This window comes from Lathyrus oleraceus, chromosome 3, assembly GCF_024323335.1.
Source record: "Lathyrus oleraceus cultivar Zhongwan6 chromosome 3, CAAS_Psat_ZW6_1.0, whole genome shotgun sequence".
Taxonomy (NCBI): domain Eukaryota; kingdom Viridiplantae; phylum Streptophyta; class Magnoliopsida; order Fabales; family Fabaceae; genus Lathyrus; species Lathyrus oleraceus.
The window spans coordinates 22,586,102-22,597,793 of NC_066581.1; the positions used below are offsets into that span (position 1 = coordinate 22,586,102).

At 42.3% G+C, this 11,692-nt stretch overlaps 1 protein-coding gene across 3 annotated transcripts; it reads right to left on the reverse strand.

The window, feature by feature from the left end:
• Positions 1–626: 626 nt before the first annotated feature.
• Positions 627–4,293, reverse strand: LOC127132207 (uncharacterized). Of its 3 annotated transcripts, none has more exons than XM_051061108.1 (9): positions 4,106–4,293; positions 3,584–3,830; positions 2,600–2,937; positions 2,284–2,533; positions 2,034–2,199; positions 1,839–1,941; positions 1,610–1,738; positions 1,179–1,397; positions 627–1,065 (listed from the first exon to the last, which is right to left on the reverse strand). In XM_051061108.1, the coding sequence occupies exons 2-9, from the start codon at positions 3,810–3,812 to the stop codon at positions 781–783; spliced, it is 1,719 nt and encodes a 572-aa protein (XP_050917065.1). In that variant the 5' UTR covers positions 3,813–3,830; positions 4,106–4,293; the 3' UTR covers positions 627–780. The 3 variants fall into 3 exon arrangements, with proteins under 3 accessions (XP_050917065.1, XP_050917064.1, XP_050917066.1); XM_051061107.1 differs by having other exon boundaries at positions 3,584–3,834; XM_051061109.1 differs by having other exon boundaries at positions 4,102–4,293.
• Positions 4,294–11,692: the final 7,399 nt, after the last annotated feature.

Below are 11,692 nucleotides of genomic sequence, written 5' to 3' on the forward strand. Positions count from 1 at the left end.
AATACTGAGAAAATTTCGGAGATGCATCTCTGGAATCTGGAAAACTAAAACGCTGAAATTTTTTGGAGATGCATCTCTAAAATTTCTGCAACTCAGCAGCTACGTCAATGGTGTGAATGTACCCCATGCAATCCCAAAAAAACATGCTTTGATCAATCTTTTCAAGCAAAAAACGTCTAATACAGTATGTCTAACCTATGTTAAATGCTATTTCTATTAATTTCTAACTTTAATGATCGATTTCTACTCATTTACACAAAAACAAAAAAACTCATCAAAAACTCAGAAAACTTACAAGAGATGAGATTGATGTTTCTGATGTTAGAGATGTAGATTGTAGTTCTCTTGAGCCTTGTTGTTTGAATTTTGACTTGATGTAGAGAAAAAAAGTTGAGAGAATTTGAAGTTGAGTTCGAATAAAATGAAAAATGAGGAAGAATAAGGGTTTGACGCGATTTAACCATCAAAATATTTCGGAGATACATCTCTGAAATCTTTTAACGTCAACTAAATTTTTGATGCATCCGAAGATGAATCTTTGAAATCTGAAATCATTTATATATTTTTATATGGTGACTAAGAAAATGATAGATTACAAAAAGAAATTAGGTAAAATAAAAAGTTACTTCACAAAAAGAAATTATGTAAAATAAAAAGTTACTTCACAAGATTCTTCTTCAACGTGTAGTATTGTTGACATGTACATTGATACTAATAGATAAGAATAATTTACAGTATCTTTTCTGTTATTATTGAACTAGTAAAAAGTATATATAAATATTACCAAAATCTGTCTTTATTGACACTCAAGTAACCAGACATAACCTTTCCACCAGTATTTCTCATTCCATCTATAAGAAAGCACCAAGTAGAACCCAATGCTCCAACGAAATAATCAGAATCAGCAGCCATAAGAAAATTAACAAGTGGATAGTTTGTGCTTCTCTCCCTTCCCAAGCTTCCTTCATACTCACCCATTGACACATTGCTCCTATCTTGCCTTCTTACCTTTGTATAATGAAACTTCCACCTTGAAGAATAATTGTTCGTTTTCTCTATCACTTCCTAATCACAACAACAACAACAACAGATGTCAGTTAAGATGTGTTTGGTGTTAGACACGTGTCTGAGTGTCTGAGACGTGTTTGGTGTCAGACATGTGCCGGTGTCTGAACTACCTGCATTTCTGTTGATAGCCAAATGTTATTGAGATTTGGAAAATGATTCCTGATCCTATTAGCAAGCATCATGTACTCTTCAAATTCAACCACTCTCATTTCACATGCTTTATCTCCCATCCTTACATGCATACTTAGAAGAGGCCTTGGAATCCATGGCCTGTGATTCGACCATACATATTTCTCAATATCAGACTTTGGTCTTTCACCATTCTCCTCCTAAGGCATCTCAACAAGTCAACACATTGACATAATCAAAGCATGTAAGAATGTATAATAGGATTTTGATTCCTCGTACTCACGCAATCTGAACCACCTGGACGTTTGCATTCTGAGTGTCAGAATGCGAGCGACCTTGATCCGGTGGTTTAGATTGGTGAGTGCGTCAAATGTGTAGTTCTATGAAAGGAAACATAGTTGAAAGTTAAAACCTTTGGCCATTCTCCAACAAGACTTTCCAGAACCATTTTTGCAGCTATTTTTCCAAAGGCAACATGGCGCGCCTCATTCAATAAATTACATGTGTACTCAGTCGGGAACCTCATTAAGTATCGTACGGCCTGAACATTAAATTTTCATCGTTAAACCTCGTAAAGAACAACATTGGTAGGAAAGGTTGTTATTGAGAGTTGGTTGTTAAGACGATGACATAAGGAGTACCTGTGCTCTCCACCATCGTCGATCCATTTTTCTATGAGAAACCACCACACTGCCATTTATATCAGTCGTCGGTCGCAAATAGTTCCACGGATCTCCCCATATCCTGCATCATATGTTCAGGATCTAATTAAGGAATGAATGAATCAATCAATCATAGATTTATGTATGAACGCTAGCAGTTCTTTGAGAGCTTGCCTAGGAGTTGGTCCCGTCCATATATGCTTCGACGTATAGTTTTCTTTCGTTGTCAAAACTCCTCTACTCAATGAACCATCACTTTTCATGAGTTCAAATGCACGTTGACGACATTCTAGTGAAGTTTCTGCAAAGAAATAGCAATTCCAGCTAGACCGGGACGATCCTGCATGAGCAACATCCTAGTACAAGTTCACATTGTACGAAACTGTTATGACGAAAATATAATGTCAAAGAAAATTTATTATACCTTTGCAACCATCATGATCAGCTCTATTATAGAAATTAGTGACAAGAACTCTTCCTTCATTGATTGCAATAGCAAGAAGTCCACACATTCCAGCAATTTGAGCACCAATGCCAAATCCAGGCAATCTCTCCCAATCAGCTAAAAGGAACTTGACATTCGCGTCGCTACAATTCGATGGATGCTGATGGATCCATATGTCGCGTTGAACTTTTCGTGTCAGAGGATAGTTTTCTTCATCAGATCCTGCAATCTGCAAAAGATTCTACAATCAGAGAATTATCATCGCGCGTAATATACAAATGATTAAGATACATACCCATGGTGGATAAGCACCCTCGGTTACAGCAAGAGGGCGGATATCCAACAATCCTTTCCAATTTGTCCATGGTGGAAAGGAATTATTTCCTATGCGCTTGTCGAGACGGTCATGCAGCTGCGATTTCGCCTTGCAGTTTTCCAAATGTGGAGCATTAAGCAAATTGGATTCATTAATTCCAAGTTTCCATAAGCACTTATTTGTATCAGTTGTAGGCTTATTCAACACACAATTCCAAGCAGAATAAAGCAAAGACACTCTTTCATCTTGGTCTATCTCTTTCCTGCTCTTCAAATCTGTTAATCTTTGTATATCTTTAGGTTTAAAGGAACATTGTGCTGTTGTCACCATGGAAAAAAAAAGGCACTAGTGTTAATTTTATTTAATCACTACATTTTCCATGTTTTTTATCTTATCATAGAAAGTTATCAAATGTTAACAACTTGATTATACAAAACAAATTAATGATCATAGTGTAATTAACTCTCCCTAATGTAATGCTTGTAGCAAGTGTGGTCAAAGTCAAAAAGAAAAAAAATTAGAGTATGCTTAAAGTAAAGTAAAGGATTAAGATAATTATATGATACTTCATGTACAAGCCAGCTTTAAAACTCATACTCATCAAGTTTGCTTCAAGAATAAATGTCCTAAAAGTTTCATCAAGAGATACCGGACACAACATCGACACTGATATGTTTGATATGATAATAATTTGAAAAAATAAATAAACTGAACGCCATAACAGGTGTCTGTTGTGTCGGGTGTCGGATATTGCTACGTGTCAGACACCAGTCAGACACTAAACACATATTTGTTTGTGTTAGAGACAAATAGAGACACCAAACACATATTTGTTTGTGTCAGACACAAACAGAAACAACCAGACACACATATTTGTTGAGAGATATGAGTGGTAGGAAGTTTTGAAAAGGTAAAAACAGTAAAAAAGCATAAAATGGAAGTAATTAAGGAAAAAAGACTTACTGATAGTGGAATTGAGATCTGAGTTGAATGATAAATGAAGCATTGAAAAATGAGAATACTTAAAAGTACCAATGGAAGTAAGAGTAGCCATAGTCAAAGAAGCAATACAAATTCCAGAAAGAAATCCCACAACACATATCTGACAAGGAAATGAATTGCTCATTTGCATGGCTTTCTGAGAAACCACTCTCTCAAGTGACCTCTGATTTGATGATGATGCATCCTCCATTTCAATAATCTCCTTTTTCTATATGCATGAATGAACATATATATAATTCAAAAAAACATATTCACATGATGAATATAATAAGGATCATGTTCATGCTATAATTTTTCCAACTGCATAAAGTAAATGCATAAAGTGTGAAGTTTCCATGAGAATATACAGATAGATAGATGTTGATCGAACAAGAAAAGTGTGAGTGATATTGTTGGATAAAGTAAGGTAGAAAGAAAAGAAAAAACAATAAACAAAGAATTCACTGATTTTCTTCAAGATTATTAGAAGCTAATGACACCAACCAGAAGCAAAGAGTGAGTGAAGAAGACAAGAATGTGCAGTGAAGTAGGGTGATTTTGAACCACAAAAAACTAGTATATTGTTTTATAGTGGCGGTTTCTCAAGTGTTGCCAATGTTGTTTTATTTATTTATAGATAGATTAGGTGTCTCTTAACTTGAACTAAACTCTCTCTATTCCTTTTTTTCTCTCAACAGTTTTTGTTTCTGTATTAATTAAAAGTTAAATATTTCATTATTGTGGTTGAATGCAAGGCAATAACGTGTCACACATATATTGTTTTGAGTTTATGATAAATGATATAAAGTGGTAATGATGTGTTGGCAGAGTTGTGAATTTTCCATACGACACGTTTGCTTTTGTTTTTGTGTCATATAGAAAATGGGAATTGTTAGCTTATAGGGTATTGTTATTTTGTTAGGATCAAATGGGGTATGGTTATAAAGTTCCATATGTTTAGCTATAGAAACTATGTCGGCATAAAATCTGGTTTGATAGACTCTTATATCATTTTAATATTAATATTTGAGTTGAGTTTAACTGAATCTTATAAATATTGATTGAAGAAGACAAAGATAAGTGTGAAAATAAACATTGTTATGAGAAAAAGAGGAAACATTCATGAGCATGTAATTGGTTGATATATTAGTGTTTACATTTCTTTATATTTGTCAAACAAAATTGATAGCAATTCAGTTGACATAATATGGTAATCGATTGCATCTGAAATTTTTTAATTAAAAATTTATTCAGAAGTTAAATGCAATTGATTGACATATTACATCTGAAAAATTTATTTGTTTTTATAATTATATCTTATTTTATATTAATGTATATATATATTTTTTAAGTATCTTATAATGAATGCAAGCTCATATTTTCACCTATAATCACGGTCTCTCACTCTCTCTCACTCTCCATTCTCAATCATTCACCAACCTTGTGGTTTTAAGTTTTAACATTTGACATCAATAATCAGATTCGACCCATCAAATACCTAGTGTGCAAACATGATTTCTGTCTTGTTTATCATTATTTTTAGTAAATCAAATCACAAGTTTATGTACACTTAAGAGACTAAATTCGAAAAAATCTTCTGGACATTTTGTGCAAAAGAATTGAGAAAGTATATTTGTGTTTGGATATTGATGTTTGAATGTAAAAAAATTTGGATAGAAATTCCAATAAGATCAATGCATAATTGTTCTAAGGATTAATGTAAAACGAAAAAAATAAAAATAAAAACAACTACGTAAAGTGCTCTGATTAAATGATTAAATGAGGAACATAAATTCATACATGTTCTCTCACAAACTCTTTTTGCTTTATGACTTGGATACTCTAGTTCTATAGAGATTACTGATAAAAATTGTGAACCATTATTATAAGAATGAATTCTACTTATATACTAAACTTTCATAATTGTTGATAACGACATACTCTTTAGTACTCAACACATACACTATTTCATGACCTTTTGTCATTTATTTTGCTTCCTCGTGTTAGTCTTTGAAACTGCCTCGTGTTTTATACTTAAAAATATCTTGCCTTGGCATCACACTTTTATATAAAAAATGCTAAACTAAAATCCGCAGGCTAACATAAGCCCTTCAAACATGCCACTTTCGATCATATTTGTAATATGGAAGAAAGTTGGCGTTTTTAGTAATTCTCGACACTCTTCATGGATGATGCATACGTCATCGTCTTCATGATCACTTTTATCAAACTGTCATGTCAAGAACGTGTGTGTGAAATGTCATCATAATTCCAATTTCCTATGCCATCATGGGCCACACGAACTAACCACTTTCGATTTTTTAAAATTAATTTTAATCAAGAAAAGCAAATGTTAGTGGGTCTTAATTCAGAGGGGGAAACTGAAAATTTTCATTTCACAAGCTATATATATGGTTCTTTCTTCTTTTTCGCCAACTTCTTCTTCTTTTCTGAACCCTAAGAGCCTTTTCATTTTTCTGTAACTTAACTTCAACAATCTTACAACAATGACCTCCTTTGGTACGAAGAAACAACTTCCCGTTCCATCTGCTTCTGATCTTCAAGAACGTATCTTCATTAGCAATCGACGTTATGTTCCTGAACCTCAAATGGAGAAGGAAAAAGCCATCATCTGGGATTCCCATGTATTAATGGATTTCTCTATTTCAGACAAAGTTCATGCGTTCTTGGGTCCATTTCCTATATTCTCTACAAAACCTGATAAGTTAAAGAAAATTTTCCCTTGTCACAACTGTTGCAAACCTCGTGCATTTGAAGACACGATCTATGAGTTAGGTTTTATGATTTCACTCTTACGTGTGTTCCGCTCTTCTCCAACCATCAACAATGAAACTTATATTAATTGGTTGGATAAAGTAGAAAAGAAGAAAGAACAAATATGGAAAAACCAAGGTTTACATGACTTGATTCAGTTGTCCATAACTGATCCCAAATACAATCCCAATATGCTCATTTAAGCTCTTTATTGAGAAGGATTCGACCAATAATTTTCAAATTTGTTGTGGAATGATAACCCTCACTCTTTTCGACGTGGCTGCTACAATGGTCTTCAACCAAGTGGGGATACTTTCAACCTCACTCTCAAACAGAAAATTGAACCTAATTTTCTTTCACCCGTCCAGGCTTTAGTAATTAGATAAAAGACCATCAAGAGGATATTGAGGAGATTTCTAATTATGAACACATTGCCTTCCTTACCCTTTGGCTATCTGTTACCTTAGATTTTTGATATGGATATTAATGGTAAGCAAGACACGAAGGCATGCCATGGTGATGTTTGAGGTCGGGCATAGTCGATTGAGGCCATAAGTTGAATTGATGATTTTTGGTTAGTCGAAGGGTAGCTGATCTCACCTGATCAGGAGGGCCTTCCAAGGTCTTGGTGAATGGGCCGGAGAATGAAATGAGAGGGGGGTGTACCTGCAAGGTGCTCCAATGCTTAAGTCAGAAAAGGTACAGAATGAGGTTATCAGAGTGTGAGTTAGAATACCTGCCCCTTTGCCATGAAAGGGGTATTTATATTGAGCCCCCAGCGCTGGGCCAAGGCTCCTAATGGGCTGGATTAGCTAGGCCCAAGGAGGAGCTGCCAGGGGACGCGTAAGAAGCGTCAAGACCTAGACCAAGGTCTGCCCCCTGGTCCGACTGCCCCTATCCCTAAGGAGACAATATAGGGGAGTTGGGTGACGTGGTGAGTGAGATGCCGTTATGGCTCTGCCCGACACAACTTAGGTGTCCGCGGCGTGGGTTGACGATGAGTGGATGAAGATCGTATGGGGAGGACCCGCTCGTTGTCCGACACGTATTTAAGGGGCCGGGGAGACGTTCTTCGGGCGGACGGTCGTTCACCTGACGTGTCCTCGTGGTCGTTTGGACATGGTCGTTTGGACGTGGGCTTGGCGAGCATTGGGCCGTGCCGTGCCAAGTGTCATGGCCCAGTCCAGAACAGGAGCCCCCCAAGTCGAGTCTCTGAGCCAGAGAGATGACTTATGTTTCAACTAAGGGTTCCCCGAGACGATGGGGAAGCTTGATCGTTAGACAGGTGAGGTCGCAACAGACCTGTTCATGACCGACCCTTTCTCCGGTAATGACGGGGATGGAGGTGATCGGTTGGTCTGCACCTTCCTCGTGGTAAACGTGGGTATGACGCGGGGAGGTGGCGTCTTGGTGAGTCGAGGAGACGGATAGGCGCTCGGGTCGTTTCAGTTTCTTATCTTTGATAGACGTGTCTCAGAATTAGTGGGGTCGCTTCGTTTCGTGTGCAAAGACGGCGTAGGCAGGCTAGGCAATGATGACCTAGCGTGTTGGTCCACGTGCCAAGCCCTATAAAAAAGGGGTTGAGTAACTTCATTTCCACTTTTTTCGCTCACACGTTCACCGGAGTTCTCCACATTCTCCCTCGTTTGCTCGCTCTACCGTCTGGACCGCCGTCTCCGCCCGTCCTCCTATCTGAACCACCGTCTTCTGCTCGGGCACCACCGTACCCCTTTCAACTTAACTATGTCAGGTATGATTTTCCACTGTGACCCACTGTTTTTCCTTGTTGTTTCCTGTCAAACGCATGCTATTTTTGTAGAAATGTGGTTAGGTTTAACTTAGGAACAGTGTAGTGGACTGTAGGTGTATATTAGATGGTAGAAAATAGGGTTGGGATCATACTGTACCGGGCATAAACTTCATATGCCGGGCAATACTTGCATAGGCTGTATGAAGTTTATGCCCGGTCTCCATAGAATGCGCGCGCCACCGAGTTGAGCACGGTTAGTGTCCGTCGCCGCTACGCCCTTTCACTTGACCTGCGGTGGAAGGGTGGATTTGATATGACGTCGAATTCACTCTTTCTGTCTGCGTTTCAGGTGCTACCGGGCGCTTACGACCGAGGAAGGAAGATTCTGGGTCCTCCACCGAAGACGCGACAATCGCTCGCCTCCCTATCGGGGATGGGAGTGTCCGAGATGGTACCGAACACGCCTCCTCTTCCGGGCAGGTCGACTTCTCATGGGTTGCGGACGAGCCCTTGGAGGAGGGATCAGACTTCTGTGACGAGGCCATCATTGCTTACGCTATGGTCGAGACCATAAGCCGGGAGGATCCACCAAACTGGTATTGCTGCGCCCCCAAGGAAGAAGACCGCATTTGTCATCATTTCCCGGGGAAGCAGTTCACCATGTATGAATTTGCTTTCCGTGAGGCGGGGATTAGACTGCCCTTCAACTCCTTCCAGATGTCGGTCTTCAAGTGGCTCCGGCTGGCGCCGTCCCAACTGCATCCTAATGCTCTCGCATTTATGCGGGCATTCGAGTTAGTTTGCCAGTTCCTCGGCATTGGTTGCACCCGGGCTCTCTTCTTCCACGTTTTCCATCTCCAGAGGTCCGGTTCCCGTGGTCGCCACAGTTGGGTTTCTTTCAAGCAGCCCGTGCGTCTGTTCAAGACGTACGAGGATTCTGTTCGCCATTTCAAAAACCGGTGGTACGTGGTGATGCCGATTACCCGGGCTGCCCTTCACTCTCTATACTACTATCAACGGAAACCCAACGGGGAGGAGACGCTGATGTCGAAGATACCGCTGAGGTGGCAGCGTGATCATTTCGATCTCTCCACGGCGCATTACCGAGTCAAGTATGCGATGCTCGGCGAGGAGGATAGGCTCGCGTACAAGAAGCTGGTCGATTATGTGCAGAGCTTCAGCTTGGGGTTCTGGGCGAATCGACAGGGCGTGCCTTACCTGGATGAGGCCGGGGAACTAATCACCGAGGCGCGTTATATCAATACGAAGGCTCTGCTCGAGTGTGATACCGAGGAGGAAGCTCTGGCGTTATTGAGTAGGCAGACTTTGTTTGGCTTTTTATTTCTGTTTATGACTTCGCTCGCTAATGTTGGTGTGTAATTTATTTGCAGGTGCCATGCCCAATGCTCGTGATCGGGTGCTGAAGCTAGCGAATCAGGTCGGCGCTCCTGACCGGGTGCCCAAGAAGAAGAAGAAAACTGTGGCCCGTACCTTGGAGACTGCTGGCGATGCCGGGGCTAGTCCCTCGCAGGCGGCGGGCGTGATTCCTTCCTCTCCTCCTCGATCTAACCCGATCAACATTCCTGATAGCAGTCCGTCGCCAGCGGCTTCTCCCCTCCATAAACGGAAGCGTCCGGCTGGGGCCCTTACCAGGTCGTCTCCAGGAAGTCCGAATGGACCGGGCAGCTATCTTCTACCTCCCTGCTATGTGGAACGGTCGTTCTTCAAGGCCGAGGAGTCGATTGTTGTGCCTGCGCCTGAGGCCAAGGCTATTCTGGACCAGGATGTTGCTGCCCGGAGGAAAGATCTGGCCAGGGATATTGCTGCTGTCATCCGGGTGATGGAGACGGCCATGGTTTTGACCGACACTTCGGTCTCCACCGCCTCGCTGGAGGATGCCCTTTTGCAGGTTCGGGCGGAGAAGGAAAGACTATCGAAAGATCTGTCGGACTACAAAGAAGAGCATCAGCTGCAGGGAGGGCTGAGCCAGAAGCTGGAGGAGGTGGAAAAGGAGAGGGACCAGTTGAAGGCTGCTAAGGCGAGGTTGGAAGAGCAGGTGGTCGACCATCAGAAGCTGACCGAGGACAACGCTGGCCTACGGGCTCAGGTTGAGTCTCTCGAGGGAAAGGTCCGTCCTCTGGCAGATGAGACCGAGGAGGAACGCGCCCTTGGTTCGCGCGGTGAGCTGCTAGGGCATATTCGGACTCTCAACCAAGATCTCGTGGCCTGCTTCAAAGAGGGTTTCGACAATGCTGTCGAGCAGCTCGGGCTTCTGAACCCTGAGTTGGTGACAGCAGGGTCGGCCTATAACTGCTGCGTCCGGGATGGGGAGATTATCTGCCCGTTTGAAGCGGAGGAGGAGCTGGGGGGAGAAGAAGAAGAAGAGGATGAAGAGGTGCTCCGAGCGGAGTCTTAGAAGTTTATTTGTTTTTCTTTGATTTTAGTTATCATGGCCTGCGTGCCTTATGTATTTTGGCCTTCGGGCGTTGTAATATGGCCTTCGGGCGTACTTGGCTTCGGCCGCTCTTATCGTTTCTAATGTATGAATATTTTCGTTATCATTCATTGTGCTCGTTTGTGTTTGATACTTGTTTGTATGAATTCGTACTCTGCTCGACTTTGTTAATCTCCTCGGTTTAGGGAACCGACGAAGTGTCGGGCTTTGTGCCCGTGGGTATCGAAGCCCGGGTCCGTTGTTCGAACCCTGGTCCCGAGGCTTGGGCCCTCCCATCGCGAGCTGGGTGCCCTGCCAGTCCTGGTACTTCGACGTTGAGTCTTGGTCAAGATCCCAACCGTCGGGGAGGGTTGTGTTTGTTATGTGACCCCGGATCGTTCCCGGGTCTCGTGGTTCCTCCCTGGGGTTTTGGGGACGAAGAGCGTGGTCGTACCTGCCACGTCTCCCCGTGGTGTATTTAGCTGTAATATTGTCGAAGTTTTTCTGCGTTCCATGGTCGAGCGAGTTGTTCTCCTTGTAGGTTTTCTAGGTAATAGGCCCCGTTGCTCGTTTTGTCGCGGACGCGGTAAGGGCCTTCCCAGTTGGCCGCCAGTTTGCCCTCTCTCGGGTTTTTCTGGTTTCTTCTGAGGACCAGGGTGTCGACCTGGAACTCTCTTTTTATGACTTTCGCGTCATGGCGTAGTGCTATTTTTTGTTTGAGGGTTGTTTCCCTGAGAGCTGCTTCGGAACGTATCTCCTCGACTAGGTCGAGCTCGGCTCTAAGGGTTTCATCGTTCATTTCCTCGTCTAGGGGCTCCTCCGTCCTCCTCGTTGGCGCCCGTATCTCCACCGGGATGACTGCCTCGGTGCCGTAAGTTAGTCGGAACGGGGTTTCCCCGGTGGTAGAATGTGGTGTCGTGCGGTAGGCCCATAGTACGCTATGTAGCTCCTCGACCCATGCCCTCTTTGCCTCACCGAGTCTGCGTTTGAGGCCACGTAAGATTACCCTGTTGGCCGCCTCTGCTTGGCCGTTCGTCTGCGGATGCTCGACAGACGTGAAATGCTGTGTGGTGCCCAGGCTGGCGACGAAGTCCTGGAATCCTCCGTCCGTGAATTGTGTCCCGTTGTCTGT